Source organism: Sus scrofa, chromosome 1 (genome assembly GCF_000003025.6).
Source record: "Sus scrofa isolate TJ Tabasco breed Duroc chromosome 1, Sscrofa11.1, whole genome shotgun sequence".
NCBI lineage: Eukaryota > Metazoa > Chordata > Mammalia > Artiodactyla > Suidae > Sus > Sus scrofa.
Genome location: NC_010443.5, coordinates 216,880,000 through 216,904,451, shown reverse-complemented (window position 1 = coordinate 216,904,451; position 24,452 = coordinate 216,880,000). Strand labels below are relative to the sequence as shown.

General features: G+C 34.1%; 1 protein-coding gene across 5 annotated transcripts in view; it reads left to right on the top strand.

Annotated features, from left to right (window-relative positions):
- JAK2 (Janus kinase 2) overlaps window positions 1-24,452 on the top strand; it is a 152,567-nt gene that overhangs the window by 97,859 nt on the left and 30,256 nt on the right. For 4 of the 5 annotated variants that reach the window (XM_021082799.1, XM_021082802.1, XM_021082806.1 and 1 more), the window contains 13 exon segments: window positions 3,266-3,587; window positions 4,368-4,487; window positions 6,514-6,671; window positions 8,805-8,916; window positions 11,444-11,630; window positions 12,294-12,421; window positions 14,914-15,048; window positions 16,663-16,750; window positions 18,630-18,757; window positions 19,790-19,928; window positions 21,958-22,109; window positions 22,259-22,409; window positions 23,627-23,763. In XM_021082799.1, coding sequence (XP_020938458.1) covers window positions 3,266-3,587; window positions 4,368-4,487; window positions 6,514-6,671; window positions 8,805-8,916; window positions 11,444-11,630; window positions 12,294-12,421; window positions 14,914-15,048; window positions 16,663-16,750; window positions 18,630-18,757; window positions 19,790-19,928; window positions 21,958-22,109; window positions 22,259-22,409; window positions 23,627-23,763 — 1,957 coding nt within the window. 5 annotated transcript variants of the gene reach the window in all.

Genomic DNA, 24,452 nt, shown 5'->3' with positions numbered 1-24,452 from the left:
GTGGGAAAATAAAAAAAAAAAAATGAGAAAAATGGGCAAATAAGAGAAATATTTAGAAGGTAAAACCAAAGAAATATGGTGATGGGTTGAATAATGGAGGTTGAAGGTAAAGGTGTTGTGAAGGATGATGCCTAAGTTTTTGGGGTTTCAGAAATGTATGAACTATAGTGTTGCCTACTTAGATAGGGAGTGCTGTAAGGGGATATTTTAGCGGGAAGGACATTAGGGGGACCATGAGTTTGGTTTGCCACACTGTTTGAGGTGCTTTTGAGAGCCGTAATAAATGCATAGATTGACTTCACTGGAAGATAGGGGTCTAGATCTAGAGATATCAGAGTCATTTGTATATAGCGTATTGAGAGAGAAAGTATAGAAAAGAAGAGGAGAGGGTCCATAATTACGGCTTAGAAATTCTAATAATTAATCACCATCTAAAGGGGAATGAACCTGTAGAGAAAATTGAAGTGTAGCCAGAGATGGGAATAAAGTCAGGAAAACTAAAGGGAGAGAGTTTCAAAGAGAGAATGACCAACAGTGATGGATGCTGCCATAAAATTACAAGTGAAATGAACAAGGAATTTGTTTTAGCAACATGGAAGCTTTTCTTGATTTTAGCAAGAACAGTTTCTATGGAGTGATGGAACAGAAGCCATATTGGAGTCAGTCAAGGAGTAAATAGAAGGTGAGAAAATGGAAATGGTTGTATAAATTATTTTAGAAAGAGGCCAGATAGGCTGTAGCTGCAAGGAGATGAGGTGTAGGAAGATTTTATGTTTAAGCTGGGAAGAACATTAGACATTAGTTTTTTAAAACTTGTGGGTAGAAGAGAAATAATAAATAGGGTCAAAGTCCGTGGAAGGCGCATGTGTGTAAGGAGAAGAGAGAGGGTATAAGTAAGTACATATCAAAGAAATGAATTTAATGGGTGTATACTTCATTTACTGTAATAGGTGGGAAAGAAGAGAGAAAAAGTGCAGGTGTATATGGGTTTGCTAGCAAGATATTGAAGGAGCTCTGCTTAGAGAAGCATTTTGTTTTTCTAAGAAAGAGATAAAATCATTGGCCGAAAGTGAGGAGGAATGTAGCCGATTTTAAGGCAGAAAAAACGTAGGAGATTTGAGGATATTGGAGAAGGTTTGACATAGATTTGGGACTTTGGAAAGTTAGTTGAACAGAGAAGTATAAAAAGTGATGGTGGTTGATAAAGCCTACTTTAAATTGGTGATTTTGAATTTATACTGCAACCCATCTACTTTGTCAAATGTTTTTCTACCTTTGGCTACTTGAGTACAAAAATGAGAGTTCCTTAAGGGGATTAAGTTAGAGAGGGAAGGGAGTCATTCAGTAGTGATGTGTTGGTAAATGTTTAACAACTGGTTCTGGGGAAGAAAAAGCTCTGAATTGTTTGTAATTTTTGGTGACATCCATGGTATAAATACCCTCTCTGGGGGTATCAAAGTATCAACCTGACAGTCACCAAATGCAGAATTTGGAAAGAGATGAGCAAGAGCAAACCCTTTTCACCACTCAGATATGAGAGATAAATAACCTCAAAAGCCAGATAGTAGTAAAATGTAAAATAATTAGGAAGTGATGCATTTTGAGTATTTATTATCTATATTTTATTTATTTTTCTAATTTTTGTTTTTTTTGGGTTTTTTTTTGTTTTTTTTTTGTTTTTTTTTTTTTTTTGCTTTTTATGGCCACACCCACAGCAGATGGAAGTTCCCAGGCTAGGAGTTAAATCAGAGCTACAGTGACCGACCTACGCCACAGCCACAGCAGTGCGAGATCTGAGCAGAGTTAAAGGCAATTCCAGATCCTTAACCCACTGAGCAAGGCCACAGATTGAACCCACATCTTCATGGTTACTAGTCAGGTTTGTTACTCCTGAGCCACAGCTGAAACTCCCTGTTATCTATATTTTAAAGATAACTTATTTGTCAGTTTATTTAACTTAAGTTTTAATGGTGCCTATTATAATAATTAGTGCAAAATAACCCTTGAAATGTAATGATAATCTTTCAACATTAGACAGCTCCAGACTCAAGTACAGCATAATGTGTTAAGTGATATTATGGAACCATGCACAGAATGTTATTGAACAAAGGGAATAGCCTCTAAAGTAGTCATAGAGGTTTGGAGAAGTTCCCTGGATTTGATGATCCTAAACAGACTTGTAGAATGAGTAAGAGCTAACCAGTTAAGAGATGGGTGATGGGAAGAAGGATTAGCATATGAAGCCATGAAAATTTAATACAGTTGTACCTTTATAAATAAAATGTTCTTCATTTGTCAGGTATTTGAACAGAGGGAAAAAGTTATCTATTTTCTTTAGGCTATTTTACATAGAGATGCAAGTACAAAGGAGTCAGAACATTTCCGCATGAAATTGTTTTGATTGCAAAGGAATTACGAGGAGTTATTGAAGCTAGGCTGAGAAAATAGTGTAAACAAAAGAAGTATGTTCACCTAGTGAATATGAGTAGCACCTAACAAACTATAATAATTTCCAGAATTGAGATAATTTTGGGGGTACAGCATCATAGGAAGTATATGTAACACAGCCAAAAAAATGGTATATAAAATAATCAGAGAAAGTATCTAGAGGCTTCATTATTATTAAGATGTATAACATATTATACACCTTCTTTTCATTAGGGGAAGAAAACTAGCATTTCCTATTCTAAAAATTTATGGTAACTCAGAATTTGTAAGTGCATTCACATCATCAAACAAAACTTTAAGGTTTTATACTGTATGGATGGTGGCTGTATCACCCTTTCCCACTTGACTACTATGTTACTTACTGTGGAGAAAGGTGGTGACTTCTCTTTTATTTATTTGTTTATTTATTTTTATTTTTATTGTTTTGTCTGTGCCCATGTCATATGGACGTTCCCAGGCTAGGGGTTGAATCTGAGCATAAGTCACAGCTGTGGCAATGCTGGATCCTTAACCCAGTGTGCTGGGCCAGGGATCAAACCTGTGCTTCAGCAGTGACCTGAGCCACTGCAGAGACAATTCCAGATGCTTAACGCACTGTGCCACAATAGGAACTCAGTAACTTTTTTTTTTAAGTTTTATTGAAATATAGTTGATTAACAGGGTTGTGATAATTTCTTTTGTGTAACAAAGTGATTCAGTTATACATGTATAGACATCCATTCTCTTTAAGATTATTTTCCCACGTAGATTATCACACCTCTTTTAATTTTGTTTTGTTCCATTTTGTTTTGCTTTTGTGTGTGCTTTATATTCCTAGCTACAAGACATTCTTACCAAAATGTGTTCGAGCAAAGATCCAAGACTATCATATTTTGACAAGGAAGCGAATAAGGTACAGATTTCGCAGATTTATTGAGCAATTCAGCCATTGCAAAGCCACTGCCAGAAACTTGAAACTTAAATATCTTATAAATCTGGAAACTCTTCAGTCTGCCTTCTACACAGAACAGTTTGAAGTAAAAGAACCTGGAAGAGGTCCTTCAGGTGAGGAGATTTTTGCAACCATTATAATAACTGGAAACGGTGGAATTCAGTGGTCAAGAGGGAAACATAAAGAAAGTGAGACACTGACAGAACAGGTAATCCTCAATGATATGTTCTCATTCTTTGTTAATTTAAATAGAATGGCAATAGAAGCAAAGTAATTTTAGACATTTGAAATATGATTTTGAACTACTCCCATTGATACTAGAAATTTTTAAGTGTGACACCAGCAAGGTCGTATTTGTAGTTCTTTTCTCATTGTTCTTAAATGGCTTTTAATTAATTTTTTATGACAAGATAATTAGTAATGGTGTTCTTAGAGTTTCAGAAAAGACTTGAGTTCTAAAGTGATTTTTAAAGTGGTTTTGCTTCCTTTTTTCTTTTACTATTGATAATAGAAAGCACAATCGTGAAATTTAATTAATTGGAAAAAGATTAATTTTCATTGATTTTTATGGTATGTACTTGTTAAATAATTTAACTTTATTTTAGGATTGCATTACAGGTTTTAAGTTTTTTAATATCTATGTTGTTCTTTGGATGTTATAAGATATTTATATATTTATTTACTTATCTTCATTCTTTGGTAAACTTTCAATTTCTGGCAGTGGTTCCTGTTAATATTGATTGGATTGAAGGGTGTGATAGCCCACTTTAGATTCCTGGCACCCTTTAAGGCTCTCATTTTTAAGTCAAAACGAGATACAATGTAGTCTTATAGGTTAGATTATTGGGGCGAGAGTCCCATTTGGTGTTTTAACTGTTGCTATCAATGCTTTTTAAAAGAATCTGGAACATAGTCTTCTTCATAAGTCTTGTTTTTTAAAATGTCTCCATAAATTCTGCCTGTTGATTTCAATTGCTCTTAATTATAGGATTTACAATTATATTGTGATTTTCCTGATATCATTGATGTCAGTATTAAACAGGCAAACCAAGAAGGCTCAAATGAAAGCAGAATTGTAACTATTCATAAGCAAGATGGCAAAAGTCTGGTAAGTTTGCCACATACTTAAATAATGGTTATATTTCACAATTGTCAGAAATAAGTATTTCTGAATCTTATTATTTTCCTTTAGGGATTTTTGATTTTAGTTTTAAACATAGCTGTAAACATAAATATTAGTTTAGTAAGCTTTCTGATTATGATTACATCTAGCTTTTTGTATCACTACCAACACTATCTTCCTGTAGAATTTCTTGTACATTAATATATTTTTCATTTATTTTTATGACTAGCAAAGCACCAGTTACTTCCCCTCCTCCCACCATCCCAATTATGCTAGATCCCTGCTGTAATGATACACAGTCTAGACTATAGTCCACCTTCTGTATCTGTGGGTTCCATATCCACATATTCAACCAACCCCAGATTGAAAATGTTCAGAAAAAATTTGCAGAAACTTGCAAAAAGCAAAATTTAAATTTACCATATGCAGGCAACTATTTACTTGGCATTTACATTTTATTTACAACTATTCTCATAGCATTTAGATTGTATCAGGTATTATAAATAATCTAGAGATGATTTAGGTATATGTTAGGATGTGTGTAGGTTATATGCAGATACTGCACCATTTTAGGTAAGGAACTTGAGCATCCATGGATTTTGGTGTCTGTGAAGGGGAGATCCTGGAGCCAATCCCATATGGATATGGAAGGTTGGAAGGACAATTGTATAATTATTTTTGGCTATAGAGATGTACATAAAACCCGTTATACTGCCTATGTATATAACAAAATGTAAACCATCCCAGGTGAAGCCTACCAAAACAATGACATATGTTTAATTATGAAAGATTAACCCTTCCTCTCTTTAAAAACAGATTCTGAACTCCCACTTACTTGGATTGAAAGGGAAGAAATGAAATCTTTTGTACTCTGCTCTTTAATTTCTTCTTTAGCTAGGGCTCTGTTTTCTTTGTAACTCAAATATTTATTGCTCTTTTAGCTTAAACTTCATATTAATGTTCTGTGTTTATTTAACCTAAGTATCTCTATGACTCACCTATATGGACATTTCAGGGTTATATTACCAAAATTATAAAACTTGAAGCTCACTTTTTTTTCAGCATGCTTCCCTATTCTTAGGTATTAATCTTTAATTGTACAGGTTTGAAGTTCTCCAAGTCTTTTAACATTATTTATGGTATTTTTTATAGTACCAATTTTTATGCCCTAATTATGTTAGCTAATACCTTTTGTAGTTAAAACCTCACATAATTCTCTCCTTATCATACTTTTTGGTCTAAGTCCAGATTTTGCATTCTCATTATGACTAAATATTGTTCATTGATGGGCCAAGCACTATACAATGATCACACTTACATTCTCACACTTAGAATTTTTTGTTTTTCTGAGTTAATCTTTCTTTCAACTTTTTTTATTATTTCTAAATAATACCAACTTGTATATCAGATTAGATATGTTTCTAATTGAGATGATTAGCACATTTGTCTAATAGGTATATTGTAAAATGTGTGAAATTATGAATGTAGAGTGAACTATAATTAGAAAGGCATGATAAACCCATATTTGAGAGGATCTTAAATATCAGATATAAGAATTTATAATTCAGATTGAGTAATTGGGAGCCATAAAAGACATTTGAGCAATTTTTTTTTTTTTTTTGTCTTTTGTCTTTTTGCCATTTCTTGGGCCGCTCCTGCGGCATATGGAGATTCCCAGGCTAGGGGTCTAATCGGAGCTGTAGCTGCCAGCCTATGCCAGAGCCACAGCAACGCGGGATCTGAGCCGCGTCTGCAACCTACACCACAGCTCACGGCAACACCGGATCGTTAACCCACTGAGCAAGGGCAGGGATCGAACCCGCAACCTCATGGTTCCTAGTCGGATTCGTTAACCACTGCGCCACGACGGGAACTCCCATTTGAGCAATTTAGAAGAAAACTAATTTAGAAGAATTATCTGACAGTATGGAGTGAAAAGAATTTTCAGTATATAGCATACAGTTGATTTTTAAAATGATATGTAGTATTTCTTTTTCTTTTCTGCTTTTAGGAAATTGAGCTTAGCTCATTAAGAGAAGCTTTGTCTTTTGTATCGTTAATTGATGGATATTATAGATTAACTGCAGACGCACATCATTACCTTTGTAAAGAAGTAGCACCTCCAATGGTGCTTGAAAATATACAAAGCAACTGTCATGGCCCAATTTCGTGAGTAATGCAGACTTTAAAAAGTAATTTTTTAAAAAAGTAAATGAGATAGTTACAAAGATTTTACATAAGAGAATGATATACATAAGTTTACAAGTTTAGGAAAGAAGTGTTATCTTAATCTGAGGTATTTTTTTTTTCCTTGTAGCCAAAGTCTATTTGCAATAAAATTATATAATAATTAGAATTGTTTACAATGTACTTTACCATCTGCATCCCAATTTCTATAATATTTCTAACTTGTATAAGTTTGATATTTAGTTGCCTATGTGTGTTTAATTAATTCTTGGTGTTAATTTTGTAAAAACTCTTCAATGTACCTTTAATTTATGTTTCATTAATTTGAGAATACTGCGGAGGAGCCACAATTCAAAATTTGATAATCACTAATATTTTTGGATAATCCAACTCCTACTTTTCACTTTGAACACGAAATATATATGATGTCCATATTTCTAGACTAGTGCTGTACAGTATGTTCCATGGTGATGAAAATGAAAATCTTTATCTGTGCTCTTTAATAATTACCACTAGCCCGATGTGGCTGTTTGATATTTAAAATGTGTCTAGTACAGCAAGAGAACTGAATTTTTTATTTAATTTAGTTTTTTTTTTTTTGTCTTTTTGCTATTTCTTTGGGCCGCTCCTGCGGCATATGGAGGTTCCTAGGCTAGGGGTCGATTGGAGATGTAGCCACCGGCCTACACCAGAGCCACAGCAACGCAGGATCCGAGCTGCATCTGCAGCCTACACCACAGCTCACAGCAACACCAGATCCTTAACCCACTGAGCAAGGGCAGGGACCGAACCCGCAACCTCATGGTTCTTAGTCGGATTCATTAACCACTGTGCCACGACGGGAACTCCTTAATTTAGTTTTTAATAACTACATTTACAGTTGACCCTTGAACAATACTAGCTAGGTGTTATCCACATATAACTTATAGTCAGCCTTCCAAATCTGCTGCTCCTCTGCACCGTCAGATTCAACCAACCACAGACTACGCAGTATTTTAGTATTTACTGTTGAAAATGTCTGCATAGAAATGAACCCTTGCCATTCAAACTCAAATTGTCCAAGGGTCAACTGTAAATAGCTTCATGTGGCTTCTACCTGCCATATTGATCCACATAGTTGTAGGCCTTTACTTTTATACTGGATAAAGCTAGAGATATACAACATCTATTTACCCCAAGTCCTAGTTATCTCTCAGGCAGGATGTGCTTTATGATTGGCAATGGGTTTGAGGGACTTGAGCAGAAGAAACAGTCTGGGATTGTGAGCATGTTTCTTCACATGAACCTATCCTTAATTAAATATTTGAGAAATAATTTCCTGATTGATATTTAAGACTGATTTTATACCTAATGTCTGTTTAGAAAGTATGGTTGTTAGGAAAATGTTGCACTGCTTGAACATTCTAATTTACTTATTCAGTATTTTAAAAACTCCTACCATTTAGTCATTCATTATCTATCCATCCGTTTTTTCAAATATTTGTAGAATATTTACTACATACCTAATGCACCAGGCACTGGTTTATGTATGAGAAATATAGTGATTGAAATGGAGATAATTCTTGCTTTCACTTCGATTACATTTCTTTTATGATGTACACCTTCAGTTAAACATATGGCAGATTTTAAAAATCATGGTCTTTTGTCTCTTGCTGTAGGGCTTTTATTAGACTTTCATATTAAGTACTAAAAATGCATACAAATTTTTTATATTGGTAACTGCTGTGATAAAAGAGGTATAAGTACTGTTTTATAATATATTGTTTGCATAGTTAAATGAATTTTAATGAGACTATGGCTTGTAAAATACTAAATTTGTAATTACAAGGCAGAAAATTCAAATGAGTAAATTGGTCTTTGATGATTTTGCATATCTTATAAGACCTTTTGTTTTAAAGTAATACAATTACCCCTTGCATTGGTTTGAACTTATTGCAGAATAGCTTGGTACTTTAAAATCTTTCATTTCAAGATTATTGATAAATATATAAAGCACAGGAGACTTCTAAAAAAATCTGAGAGTTTTAAATTTGACTTTTGATCTTTTAGATGTCATTTTGGTCACTATGCATGGTTCTTGCTCCATTATCATTCAAATTACTTATTTGCTTTTAGAATGGATTTTGCCATCAGTAAACTGAAGAAAGCAGGTAATCAGACTGGACTCTTTGTACTTCGATGCAGTCCTAAGGACTTTAATAAATATTTTCTGACTTTTGCTGTTGAGGTTAGTATATCATAGTGACTAATGATAACATCTTTATTTAGCCCATGTAATTTCCCCTTCATAATATCTACCATATTTTCTTTTTAATACTCATAGCTCTGGATATAACACGTGAACTTAATATACCTCAGGGATTCTTCATAAATAAGATAGAATTTCTCAGATTTATATTTAAAAATTAAATTATTTAATAATGTCTTACTGTCTTTTTGTTTGGAATTTATTTTTTGATGTTTGGGTATTACAAGCATGTCAGATTTCATATAGTCTCTTGAGGTTTCTTACTTCAAAAAAAAAAATGAAATCTTTACCAAAGTATGCAGAACAAATATATCAGAAGTAAACTTTCCTTTTATCACTAATGGTTATAGGATTAGAGTGAAGTAAAATAATACAAAGAAACAGACATTATTGCACGTTTTGTTTTCTTTTTTGGCTACCCAGTGGCATATGGAGTTCCCAGGCCAGGGATCAGACCTGAGCCAGAGTTGCAGCCTATGCTGCAGCTGCGGCAATGCCAGATTCTTTAACCCACTGTGCTGGGCAGGGGATGACAGCTACATCCTGGCACATGCAAGTTCCCAAGCTAGGGGTCAAATCAGAGCTGCAGGTGCCAGCCTGCACCACGGCCACAGCAATGCCAGATCCAAGCTGTGTCTGCAGTGTGCATCACAGCTCACAGCAACGCCAGATCCTTGAACTACTCAGTAAGGCCACTAATCGAACCTGCATCCTCATGCATACTAGCTGGGCTGGTTTCTGCTGGGCCACAACGGGAACTTCGTTATTGCACTTTTAATTAGCGGCTTTCCAACATTAAAAATTATGGTCTACAATGTATATTTTATTTTATTATTATTATTATTTTTATCTTTTGTCCTTTTAGGGCTGCACCTGTGGCATATGGAGGTTCCCAGGCTAGGGGTCTAATTGGAGCTGTTGCTGCCGGCCTACGCCAGAGCCACAGCAATGCCAGATTCAAGCCTTGTCTGTGACCTACACTACAGATCACAGCTCACAGCAATGCCGGATCTTTAACCCACTGAGCGAGGCCAAGGATCGAACCCACAACCTCATGGTTCCTAGTTGGATTCGTTTCTGCTCTGCCACGACGGGAACTCCTACAATCTATATTTTAAATGTAAAACTGCAGTGAAATCTCACTGTTAATACATATCATTTTGGATCTCAGCTAAGATTATTTACTATCCAGAATTATCTAAAAAGATAAATGCATCTTCATAGTATAAATCTTGAAAATTTATACTATAGCTGCTTCCAAAATTTAGCTTACTTTTTAAAAGTAGAGAATGTAAGGATTTTGTTACTGTTTTCATTTTCATAAAAAGCAGTCATCTTATATTTAGCACGTGTAAAATGGATTAATAGTCCATAAATACAGAAGGTAGACTGCTCTATGACTTTAACTTTGTAAAATACTGATAATCTATCCTAATTTCACAGTATCTGCTTACTATAGTATATGACAGTCCATTATAATCAATTATCAAATCAAAAAATATAATATATATATTTTTTTGTTTACTGTATTTGCCCAGCATGAGTGCTGTGTATTAGGGGATATGTGATGTAGACCTACTTAAAGAAATTTATCTTTTGGAAAAACAAAAAGTATACTACAAAAAAATACTAAATTGAGCATTGTTTATTACCAGTTATTATCCAGTGTAAACAAACATAGTAAGAGGAAAGGTCAGTTGGAGTAAGGAGGACTTGAGGTTGACTTTGAGATATTGAGTCAATTTTATAAAAATAGTTTTAAGTAGGCTAAATATGCTTACAATTAGCAGTTAAAAAATAGATGGATGAGCAAGTTCACAGTATAGCACGTAACACAATCATTGAGAATTGAAAAATATTAAAATTGCCACCTGTAATTATAGAAATACAGTAGTTACCCAGTAATCACCTTTGCTTATGGAATGGGGTAAGAGTTGTTAGGGAAGACCTCAGAAAAAAAGGGGAAATTGAACTGAGTTTTAAGGATTGAATAAAACTCCCTTGCTCAAAAGGAAAGGCTGTACATTCTGTAGAGAGATAGCAGGTACAGTTATTAAGGCATGATACAGTATGGCATTTGTTTGAAAAATTTTTAAGTCACTTAATAAAGCTAAAACATGGGTTGTATGTTGAGAGTGGCAGGAATTAAACTTGGGGAGGGAAGCAGAAGCTAGCTCATAGAAGTCCTAACATGCTAAAATAGTTTTAGACTTTATCTTGTAAATGATGGTACCTGATAAGAATGGTATTATTATTGTTTATTACTATTGCTTTCTTCCTTGCCCTTCAATAAAATAACTCTTAAGCCATTTCTATGGAATTGTAATTAGATGCTTTTTTGAGGATCCAAACACCTCTATCACCTTATACAGGTACTACATTAGGATTCACAGTTCAAATGTCTAAATGTTCTGTTGGTTGCTTCTATGATAAGCTTTTTGTCACAGTAATCACTATAATGTCTATTGTGCTTTTTCCTTCTCTTTCTTTATATAAACTTGTATAGCGAGAAAATGTCACTGAATATAAGCACTGTTTGATTACAAAAAATGAGAATGGCGAATACAACCTCAGTGGTACTAGGAAGAACTTCAGTAACCTTAAAGATCTTTTGAATTGTTACCAAATGGAAACTGTTCGTTCAGACAGTATAATTTTCCAGTTTACTAAATGCTGTCCCCCAAAGCCAAAAGGTAAAATAATTTTCTAGTTATTTTGAAAATACTGGTCATAGATGGTGTGTATGTATGGTGGGAAGTATCTTCAGAATATTGATTTCAAAAGAAAAAGGAAAAAAGAAGCTCCAAAAACAAATTTAAGTTTTTTTCCTTATAATGTTGTATAAGCATCCTCTAATAAGATTGTTAAGTTTGGTTTGGATTGTCTAAAAGTGACTTAAAGATTTAAAATTCTAAAGTGTATTTAAAAATAATAATTTCTTGGTATCAGTAAGTCATTTATTGAACTGAAAGACCTTACTGCCATATTCTCATGTTATTCTAGGTAAAAACTTTTATATTCTTTTAGAATTTTAATTTCTCTTAAATTATCTTTTAGCATAAATACAGGTTGGAAATTCCATGAAATAACAGGCATATTAAAATTATTATTAAAATTCCTGAAAAATTATATTAAAGAAGACATTATAATTTTGAATATATAAACTACTATCTGGTTAGAGTACATCAAAGTTCAGTGAATAAATTCCTAAAATAGTTTTCTATGGAAAAAAATGAACAGTAAGAGGTTATTAAGCATTTCTTGTATGTAGTACACATTTTATTTTATCCCTTTGGGGTAATTTGTATCCTCATTGTGTTTTTATTTTTTCCTTCCTTCTTTTTTTTTAATAACAGATAAGTCAAACCTTCTAGTCTTTAGAACCAATGGTATTTCTGATGTGCCAACCTCACCAACATTACAGAGGCATAATAATGTGAACCAAATGGTGTTTCACAAAATCAGAAATGAAGATTTGATATTTGTAAGTCATTAGATGCTTATTACTGTCTTTTTGTCTTTTTAAAACAAAAACTGGGAGTTCCCATTGTGGCTCAGTGGTTAATGAATCTGACTAGGAACCTTGAGGTTGCGGGTTTGATCCCCGGCCTCGCTCAGTGGATTAAGGATCTGGCATTGACGTGAGCTGTGGTGTAGGTCACAGATGTGGCTCAGATCCCACATTGCTGTGGCTCTGGTGTAGGCCAGAGGCTACAGCTCTGATTAGACCCCTAGCCTGGGAACCTCCATATGCCACAGGTGTGGCACTAGAAAAGACAAAAAAAAAAGAATAAAACAACAACTGTTTTTCTTCACTTTCTACTTCTTCACTTAGGAACTATTTATTATAACCTATATTGTAAAAATTATATAGCAGGCAGATATTTTTATTTCTTGCGAAAATGTGATACCAAACTTCAGTTAGTTAATTATTTTAAGCATGGAATTGTATTCCCTCTTCAGGAATTAAAAAAATATTTTTTATAAACCTTAATTAAAAATTTAAAGCCATCTTATAAAACAGTATCTTAATTTCCAAGTTCTCAAGAAAGTAAGGGAAATTCAAAGATGGTACTAAAAACAAAGTAGTACAAAAGAGCTGATGATTGGCTGCAGGACTTTTTGGGGGAATTAAGATCAGTCTCACTAGTCAAGGAACTAAGATACAAAAGCAGCACAAAAAAGGCCAAATCTTAAGACCTACGCAAGACCAGTTAAAAGTGAAACCATCCGTGAATGAAGCCAGGACCCTCGAGTAAATATAACCTCAGTGAAACAATATATATTATAAATTGTGAAAAATTCACTCATTTGCAAAAAGAGAAGAAAAAAGAGGGTTGCCTGTTTTAGTTGAGCTCTTGAGAATTAAGAGGAAAAAAGTCTCTCCTGAGAATTTGTAATAAACTTTTGAGTTGGGATTTCTTTATACCATTTTACATGGTTTGAGAAGCCTTAAGCCAGTAAATTAAAGTAACAAGTGATACTCCCCTAGTAACACCCTGTGGTAGTTGGCAGAAACAAATATAAAATCTTTTTGGAAGAATATGCTCTTAACCTAAGCCACCCCGAAGATAAAATGACTCCAAACATGAGTTTTTAATTGAAAATTGTAAAACATTCAGAGAAATAATTTAGGATTGAGCAAGAGTCAGGAGACCAACAAACATTAAAATTATACTCTAAGAGCTTCATATAACAGACTTTTCTGATAAAGATTATAAAATACATACATAGGTATGTTTAAAAATAAAAAAGGAGGAGTTCCCACTCTGGTGCAACAGGATCTTGGGAGCACTAGGACTCAGGTTTGATCCCTGGCCTGGCACAGTGGGTTAAGGATCCAGTGCTGCCACAGCTGTGGCTTAGGTCACAACTTTAGCTCAGATCTGATCCCTGGCCCTGGAACTCCATATGCCATGGGTGGCTAAAAAAGAAAAAAGGAGTTGAAAACATGGAAAAAAAAATAAAACATTATCAAAACAGCCCAACTAGATTTTGGGGAAAAAGTATAGAATGAAATATATACTCACTGACATTATAAAAACAGACAAATCAAAAAGCAGATTATTCGCAGTTAAAGGGAGACCTAGTGAACTGAAAAGTAGATCTGAAAATTATTCAAATACAGCAGAAAGGGAGAAAAAAATAGAAATTAAGAAAGAGAAGTGTCTTGGAGACTAGAATGAGAAAGGCCATCTGATGTCTGAGTTCCATAAGGAGACAATAGATAGAATTATCCAGAATGATAAAGATATGAATTTTTATGTTGGTAAGAAGGAGCAGAGAGTGGGTAAGTAACCTAACATTACAAAACTAATGATAATAGAACACAGCCAGTCCTGCTTCAGGGTGCAGGCTTTCAACAATTATTCTGTAAGGATAGCCAAGAAATACCAGTAATAGTAGTAATAGCTAACACTTACTGAGAATTTACTCTTTTGTAGACTGTATTATGTGCCTTCATGTATTTATTCATTTATTGTTCATAACAGTTCTATGGAAAATTAGTTATTATCCCCATTCCTCACATAAATAAGCCAAGAGAATTGCAATGCAGAGAGATTAAATAAACTGTACAAGGTCACACGATTAAGTGGTAATAAAGAACAAGTCATTCTTCCTCCACAAACCATACAGTTTGCCTTTCTACTGCACTATTAGGAAAGACAAAGTTTCACATGTAAATAAATGTAAATAAACAATGATGTTATAAAATGTGATAATTATAGCTAATTCAGGGCATTTAAGAACAGAGTGGAATCCAAATATACTTTATTCATTAATTCTAGTTTTCTGTCTTTTATTACTGTGAAGGAAACAGAATATAATTAATATGGAGTCTCAAATCTGGGTTTAGTTTGTAAGGGAAATAATTGCTTATGGATTTTTTTAAACTCTTTTCATTGGACATATTTCCTAATTCTCATATCTCTCTCCATTTTTAGTCATCCTTTTCTTTCCTTTTTTCTTTTAAAGAATGAAAGTCTTGGCCAAGGCACGTTTACAAAAATTTTTAAAGGTGTAAGAAGAGAAGTAGGAGACTATGGTCAACTGCATGAAACAGAAGTTCTTTTAAAAGTTTTGGATAAAGCACATAGAAACTACTCAGAGGTTTGTATATTTTTTGTGTAGTTCATGTAGTTTATGATATTTAAAGATAAGCTCTCATACAACGGATTTGTGCATATGGCTTTTCAAAATTGTTATATATATATATATATATACATATATATATATATATATATATATATATATATATATATATACACGCATACACACAAAGGACCTTTCTGAGGATGCTGTCTGGTGGGGCTAAAAAATTATAGAATTTTTAATGATAAATTATAATTTTCAAACTAATAATATCTAGAATTATATTAAAAGTTTTGTTACATTTTTACATATACTAAAGCAGTGCTTTTTAAACTTGGCTTTCCAGAGTTTTATAGGTTCTACAGATTTCTTCTGCAATTTCATCTACTTAAAAAGTTTGAAAGGCATTGTACCTAGGAAGTCTCTAGGTGAAATATGGATACCTCTAGGCATTATCCAGAGAGATGCTAGCTTGCAGAAACCCAGCTGCCAAACAGATACTGACTCACAGACTTTGAAAACTTATGGTTTCCAAAGGAGATGGATTGGGGGGTGGGGGAGTGCGCTAGGGGTTTGGGATAGAAATTATATAAAATTGGGTTGTAATGATTGTTGTACAACTATAAATGTAATAAAATTCTGAGTAATTAAGAAAAAAAAAAAAGAAACCCAGCTGCCAGTGGCCAGAGTCCTTAGCAGAGTAATGTATCACCAGACATAACAAACATTTTGGATACTCATAATGTCTTAAAAGATTTCATAGAAGGTAATGTGAAACATACAAGCCAAAGAGTTGTTCTAATCCCCGACACCACAGTGCTGGTCATTGTGATCTTCAACAAGCATACCCAGAAATTCCAGTCAAAGTTTAGTTGAGTTCCCATTGTGGCTGAGTGAGTTAAGAACCCAACACAGTGTTCATGAGGATGCATGTTTGGTTCTTGGCGTCACTCAGTGGGTGGGCTAAGGATCTGGTGTTGGTGCAAGCCGAGGTGTAGGTCACAGATGCAGCTTGGATCCCGCTGGCTGTGGCATAGGCCAGCAACTGCAGCTCTGGTTTGATCCCTAGCCTGGGAACCTCCATATGCTGCAGGTGCAGCCATTAAAAAAAAAAAAAAAGTTTGAGTTAGTGATGCCATACCAGCCTCCTGACTGGTAACAACTATTGTTAACAACTATATTTTACCTGCACAGAAATCATTTTTCATTCTTCAGTAAGTGTTATTTGAAGCTTCCATCCATTTACTGCTGTCCCACATCACTATCTCTAGTGTCTGCCTTTGCGCCTCTTTGTATCTCTGTTCTCTACTCTAGGTGCTACGGATCTTAGCCTGTTTATCTTGCATCATTCATGTTGCCCTGTACCACTACTGCTCTTTCTTTTCACATTGCTGTCTCCTCACATCAAGCTTATTCAGGGGTTTCCTGAGAATGAACTTTGGCATTAAGGTTGATGGCAGTTGTTAAATCCATCAAAACGGACCAAAGCATATTGTATCCTTATCTACAGTCCTGCCGAGAATAGGGAAAGTGCATTTCTCTTATGGCAGAAAGTATATTTCTGAACTATGAATGCTTATGGATACAAAAAATAATTTTTTTGCATCTTTTTTATGTTTTTCTTTTCCTTAGTCTTTCTTTGAAGCAGCAAGCATGATGAGCCAGCTTTCTCATAAACATCTGGTTTTAAATTATGGAGTATGTGTCTGTGGAGAGGAGAGTAAGTAAAACCTTTGGCTTCCTTATGTTTATATTATGCTTTTTTCAAAATATCCATTTTTGTTTATATAGAAAATTTAATTTTAGGATCATAGTTAGATATCAATATAAATTATAGTTTAACAGAAGTTAAATATTTTTGAAACCAAAAATATACTGTTCAGTTATATATCCTTAAAAAGGAAACCAATGAATGACATTAAAATACAGTAAACTGTTTAATATGCCTTGTTAAAATGCAGGAACAGGGAGTTCCCATTATGCAGAGATAACGAACCCGACCAGTATCCATGAGGATGTGAGTTTGATCCCTGGCCTTGCTCAGTGGGTTAAGGATTCAGCATTGCCACGAGCTGTGGTATAGGTCACAGATGCAACTTGGAGCCTGCGTTGCTGTGGTTGTGGTGTAGGCCGACAGCTGCAGCTCCAATTTGAGTCCTAGACTGGGAATTTCCATCTGCTGCACATGAGGCCCTAAAAAAAGCAAAAACAAACAAACAAACAAAACAAGAACAGTAGAGTATTATAGTAAACAAATATAACTTTTCCTGTTTACTATTCCAGTACAGATTATGGCTGGTTCAATGTAACACTGGAATAACTGGCCGTTTCAGTACAGATTTATTTGAAATTATTAAGACAGAGCATATAAATGATAGACTAATTTTAATGGAACTGATTGAAATGATTGGATGTTGATACTAGATATAATTGATGACTAAATTTAGACTATTCATAAAAACTTGCAAAGTTTGTATTCAGAAAACTTCTTATGTAATTAATTCCCCCTTTTTCATTAGTAATGTGGATTAAATATGCATCCATACTTATATAACATTTCATTTCTCTAAAAATTTCTAGTCTTTTCAAAGGCAGTGTTTTTCAAATCTGTTCTGTAGCGGTGTCTCGGGTATCTGAGGGAGCTGATGAAGAGAGAAATCTAAAGAGTAGAGAGTTCTGCCCCTCACCCCCAACTAGAGTGGCTCTGTATTTCTTTTTTATTTATTGATGTTTCCCATAATTTAGGGGGGAAAAAGAATTTATGTCTTTCCATAATTTGAAAACAGTGTTTTAGAGCATATAATCCCTCTTCTTTGCTTTATACTTATTTCATTGATTCTGTGGTGCATTTTTTTCACATTTAAAAATATCTGAAATTAGGAAGTATGATGTATTTGATGGCATGTCATGGATTAATTAGCAATTTTTTAAAAATTTACAACATGTACAATAATGAGACATATGACAATCAGTGTTATCTATGAAATAAAATATTAGGTCTTAATACCACATAAAAAAGTTTTATTAATCTCTTGTTCATTGTTAACTCCTAGATCTTTTTTTTTTCTCCCTCTTTTTTTTTTTTTTGACACTTGCCCTGACATAAGTTTATCTGCAGTCAATTCCTGATTATTGGCATGTGTATTGCTCTCCAAATCAACTATAGGCAGCAAAACTGTCATTACATCTGTTTTAGTTACCCATAACCAGCAAGATCCAAAGGCAACGTTTGTCTTTAACAGTTGTTGTATACCATTTGAAAACTAATTTTAATATTAGATAAAGCAGAATCATAATTTGGGATTTGATCTATATGTATCTATGTATCATTATATATAAGGTACAATTATATATAATGTGTGTGTGTGTATATAAAATATATATAATTGTTTAGAGATCTACCTCCTGCTGTTGTGAATAAACTAAAACCCCCAAATACAATGGTATATAGCTAACAAGGTTTAAGTTGATGAAATTTACATAGTTTAAATCTCTTTACCTATAATGCCCACATATAATTATATTTATAAAAGTTTAAATTTATGTATTCTTATTATATTGTACTTGAGCCTTATTATTATCATTATATTTTGATGCAGATATTCTGGTTCAGGAGTTTGTAAAATTTGGGTCACTGGATACATATCTGAAAAAGAATAAAAATTCTATAAATATATTGTGGAAACTTGAAGTGGCTAAACAGTTGGCATGGGCCATGCATTTTCTAGTAAGTAATTAGTATATTCTTTTATCAAGTTATTGTTTTAGATTATGAAGCAATGTAGAAAGGGTCTTGACCTGGGAATGAGAAATAAATTTCTAAATGGATGCTGAATTATAAAACCATCTGTGATAGTTGAGGAAAGGGATTATATTAGGCATTTGTTTATGTGAAATCAGTTTTGAAAGAAAGAGTTGTCATCCCATCAGTTTCTTAGAACTGCTGATGGACAGACAATCTGTAGTTTGTATATCTTGGTTTAAAATAATTTAACTGAAAATTACGCAGAAACATGTTGTGCTAACTATGCATAGTGGAAAATCTCTGCAGAAAATACCTTGTTGGGGAATTCCTGTTGTGACTCAGGGGTAACGAACCTGACTAGTATCCATGAGGATGTGGGTTCAGTCCCTGGTTTCACTCAGTGGGTTAAGGATCTGGCTTTGCTGTGAGCTATGGTGTAGGTTGCAGATGTGGCTCAGATCCTACGTTGCTGTGGCTGTGGCATAGGCTGGCACCTCCATATGCCATGGTGTGGCCATAAAAAGCAAAGAAAGAAAAGAAAGAAAGAAAGAAAATACCTTGTTGTGGTATTTGTGGGTAATTGGACATTATGTCCATTGAGAAAGCAGTATGGTCAGAGAAGCAGAATCCCAAAAGATCAGCCAGTGATCAGAACCTTCAGGGAATACATATATCCCGCTACTGAACAGAAACACTATTTCTTGCTGTCAGCTACCATATAAGAATATATACTGTTTAAAATCTCAGCTTTATAAAGTAGACTACCACTAAGTAGTTTTAAAAAGTATTTGTTTTGTCATGGGTATAGATTATTGTTTCATTTAAAATGTGAAACAAGAAGCACAGTGGTGCCATAAAATTTCCCTTTACTATCTCAAAATGTACTTCCAGATAAATGTTTATTAGTCAATACTGTCTTACTTTTTTTTCTTTTTAAAATCCATTCGAGGCATTGGACATAGTAAGTGTTCAAATATTTGTGGAATAATATTTCAATGTGTATGTGTTCAATAGGAAGAGAAAACCCTTATTCATGGGAATGTGTGCGCCAAAAATATTCTTCTTATCAGAGAAGAAGACAGGAAGACAGGAAATCCTCCCTTCATCAAACTTAGTGATCCTGGCATCAGTATTACAGTTTTGCCCAAGGACAGTAAGTTCTATAAGAATTGAATTTAACTTTATTAAGCTTTGTTTAGAAGGAGGCGTAAAAAGCATGCTGTTAATTTTTCTCAAAGTCTATATATTATCAACATTTTCTTGATTAATGATTACATTTAGTTTATCATTTTTAGCAATCTAAGCTATAGTTACATCCTTGTCTCTGTTCAGTTCTCCTTTCTTATAAGCATGTTACTATGGACCATAAGATGATTTAAAACTTTTTTAATCCCTAATTATGTATAAAAGGTCAGATTTTATCCAATTTTAATGTGCAATATTTTAATACAGTTTGAGTCACAAGTAAATTTTCTAAATTTTTCTTCCCTTTAGTCACTGAATGAAAATTTGAGAAAAATTACCTAGTTTGAGATTTTCATTTAGTTTATTCAAGCTAATTCTGATTTTTTAAAACTTTTAAAAAACTTTTATTTTGTGTTTATAACCTGTTACTTAACACATTTAATTAAAATTTTCAGTCAAATAGTTGACAGGAGTTTTTTTGTGTTTGTTTTTGTGCAAATAGTGTTTTAATTGTATTTCATTATATTAGCCAGTTTTCTCTGATTGAATATTTTAAATTTAAAATCCAAATTGATCAATATTTGTAAATTGATGTATGGTTTCCTATTTGAGTCAATAGTACTTAAACTTGTTGCTTTTATATGACAGTGAAGACAGAGACTGTGTTACAGGATTTTAAATATGATATGCAAGGAAATTGTACCCTTTGGAATGGGAGGTGAAGAAAGTATATATATTAATATGGTGAAGGAGAGTGGACTCTGTACTCTTAAATTTCTCAATTATGTAGCAAAATATTCACATTGCTTTACCAAATTATACCAAAAGATGTGATAGTTTATCCTTCATTCTTACTTATTTACTTTGTCTGTCTGCCTGTCTATCTCTCTCTATCTCCCTCTTTCTCTCCCTCTTTCTCTCTATGCCAGAATACCAGAAGGTGGTACTTTGAATACCATTTTTCTGATGAGATCAAAGACCACAAAAACTGTACTTAGGAAATTCCATGTTCTGAACAGAACCTACCTTTATCAGTTCCATACCCAGAATATCTTTTTTTTTCTTTTTTTTTTTTTTTACTGCTCTACAATTGTCAACATGCTCTGCTCTTATGATGCCATCACTTTATTTCCAGAGTCATTTATTTATTTATTTACTTTTTGTCTCTTTGCTATTTCTTTGGGCCGCTCCTGCGGCATATGGAGGTTCCCAGGCTAGGGGTTGAATTGGAGCTGTAGCCGCCGTCCTACGCCAGAGCCACAGCAACATGGGATCCGAGCCGCGTCTGCAACCTACAACCACAGCTCACGGCAACGCCGGATCGTTAACCCACTGAGCAAGGGCAGGGACCGAACCCGCAACCTCATAGTTCCTAGTTGGATTCGTTAACCACTGCGCCACGACGGGAACTCCAATACCCAGAATATCTTGATATGATTTAGTCATCCTGTTGCTCCTTGTTTTTCCAGATACAAGTTAGAATAGCCTCTCCTATTGAATCATTAGTACAGCTGGGAATGGTAGTAACATTACTTTTACTACTTACATTGTAAAGAAATTTTTAAAAATATTAAGCAATTTTGAGACAAATTTTATGGAAAAAAATTTTTGAATGCACAACTATTAGGAAGGGGTAGAGAGTTGGGTACTAGTTCACACTCTGGTTTAATGAAAAGTTTAATTTATCCAGGATTCATTGTGTAGGATTCTAATTCTCTCTGTGCTACTAACAAATTGTGTGACTTTGAGCAAATTATTCAGTCTTTATGGGTTTCAGTGTTGTTAAAGCTGAGATATTGAATTAGATGATCTCAAAAGTCCCTCCTCGCTCTTACACATATACACATGTATGCACAAACACACAGACACACACACACACTCCCAAACAAATTTAAAAGTTTTGATTATTCAAATTAGTGTGAAAATTATTTACAATATATAAGAATTGTTTATTTGTTCGAACTATTTAACCATACTTTTTTCTTATTGTTTAAAAGTTCTGCAGGAGAGAATACCATGGGTGCCTCCTGAATGCATTGAAAATCCTAAAAATCTAAACTTGGCAACAGATAAATGGAGTTTTGGTACCACTTTGTGGGAAATCTGCAGTGGAGGTGATAAGCCTCTGAATGCTTTGGATTCTCAAAGAGTAAGTTTATATAAATGGTGAAGTTGGAATTATTCTGTGATCCTTGATATTTCTTTCATGGTATGATATTCTTTAGACCATCTTATGTTAAAAAGACAGTTGATGTGGCATATATAATTTATTCTCAATATGTGATTCTTTTATAACAGAAGTTACAGTTTTATGAAGATAGGCATCAGCTTCCTGCACCAAAGTGGACAGAATTAGCAAATCTTATTAATAATTGTATGGATTATGAACCAGATTTTAGACCTTCTTTCAGAGCCATCATACGAGACCTTAATAGCTTGTTTACTCCAGGTATGTATTCCTGAAGCAATCTTAATGATTCTCCTGCTATCTTTCTGTGTTTGTTGTCTTTAATAAATCTTTACTAATTTTGTAATCCCTTCTAGGAATTTCCCTGATATCTTTTAGACCATCCTAATTTCTTATGTTCATATGACTTTTATTACTTTATACATGTTCAGGTCTTCTTGATTATTTCCATTTTTGAAAAAGGATTTTTCCCGGAATTCCTGTCATGGTACAGTGGTTAATGAATCTGACTAGGAACCATGAGGTTGCGGGTTCAATCCCTGGCCTTACTCAGTGGGTTAAGGATCCGGCGTTGCCGTGAGCTGTGGTATATAGGTCGAAGACATGGCTCGGATCCTGTGTTGCTGTGGCTCTGGCGTAGGCCAATGACTACAGCTCCGATTAGACTCCTAGCCTGGGAACCTCCATATGCCATGGAAGTGGCCCTAGAAAAGGCACAAAGACAAAAAAAAAAAAAAAAAAAAAAAAAAAGGGATTTTTTTTCCCTTTAAATAATCTCATTTTAGTTTGCAGATAATGAGTAGTATACTCTGTAAGACTGACTTATTTAACTTTAAAAAAATTCTTGGGAGTTCCCGCTGTGGCACAGCAGGCTCAGGGCATCTCTACAGTGCCGGGACACAGGCTCAATCCCAAGCTTGGCACAGTGGGTTCAGGGATCTGGTGTTGCCATAGCTTCTGTATAGGCTGCAACCATGGCTTGGATCTGATCCCTGGCCCAGGAACTCCACATGCTGCAGGGCAGCCAAAAAGCCCCAAACTACCCAATTCTTTATTATTTCAACTAATTCTCATGTATTTTATAATTGATTTTCTAAATGTGAAGTAGTTTTGTTTTTGTTTGTCCTCTGTTCCTTTAAAATAAGTAGCTAAATATACAAGTGTTTGACCCATTTTCCTGTTTCACTACCACTTGCCGTTCTCACCACAAAAATCAGAATATAATCTTACTTTATAAATATTAAAACTACCTGTTTGGAAAGTAATCATTTATCCTTTGCAAAAATCTTTATTGAAAATCTGTCAGATAATGGGTTATAATTAAATGCTTCCATAAACATAATCTAAACAGAGTTGCCTTTTATCAATTTTTTTTAGTATTTCTAACTCATTATTTTGGTCAGCTTGAATACATGTTATTTTAACCCAGATAATGTGCTTGCCAGGTTATGGTAGAAATATTATTTTTATTTCTCCAGATTATGAACTACTAACAGAAAATGATATGTTACCAAATATGAGAATAGGTGCCCTAGGGTTTTCTGGTGCATTTGAAGACCGAGACCCTACACAGTTTGAAGAGAGACACTTGAAATTTCTACAGCAACTGGGCAAGGTAAGATGTCAGAAGATTTTTTAGAAGTATTTAAGTGTAATCATAAAACATTTTATTTAGGGGAAAAAAGGCTTTAGAGATTTTGTAAAGCTTGCTTTCCACAAAATTTAGCAAAAAAAGTTCAGTTGCCAAATGTTGGAGAAATGTTGTGTTAAACAAGTTCTGAAGAACTTCTCAGAACCTTTAACATGAAATATGAATCTAACATCTTCAAGAGGAGGATAAACTAGGCAGTATTTTCCCCAATTAATTTACCATGGGACTCTTTCTTGGTAAAGGGTGTTTAATTATGACTTTCCACCCACCTCCATTTTTAGTCATCTCAGGAACAAATAATTTGATTGTTCAGAATCTAGATGTTGACTGGACCATGTTCACTAGCAGACAGAGTCTCTGTTGAAAGGTCCCACAGTGATGCATAGCCTACATATTTTGAGGAGGACCAGGAAAGGCTTAGTTCTTAGGAGGTCCAATTTTAAGCTTTCTCTCTTCCACTAAACTTGCCAGTATAGGGTTTTTTACCTTGTGGTGTTATGAATTGGATTTTGGCATGGATATATTATGAAGACCTTACTTAGGTATTGTATCTAAAGTAAATGTTCTGATTCAGCTTTATCAGAGCTAAATATTGGGGGTTAAATTATGTATTGGCTTAGTTACATTAATACTTTGTTGTCATTCCTTGTTTG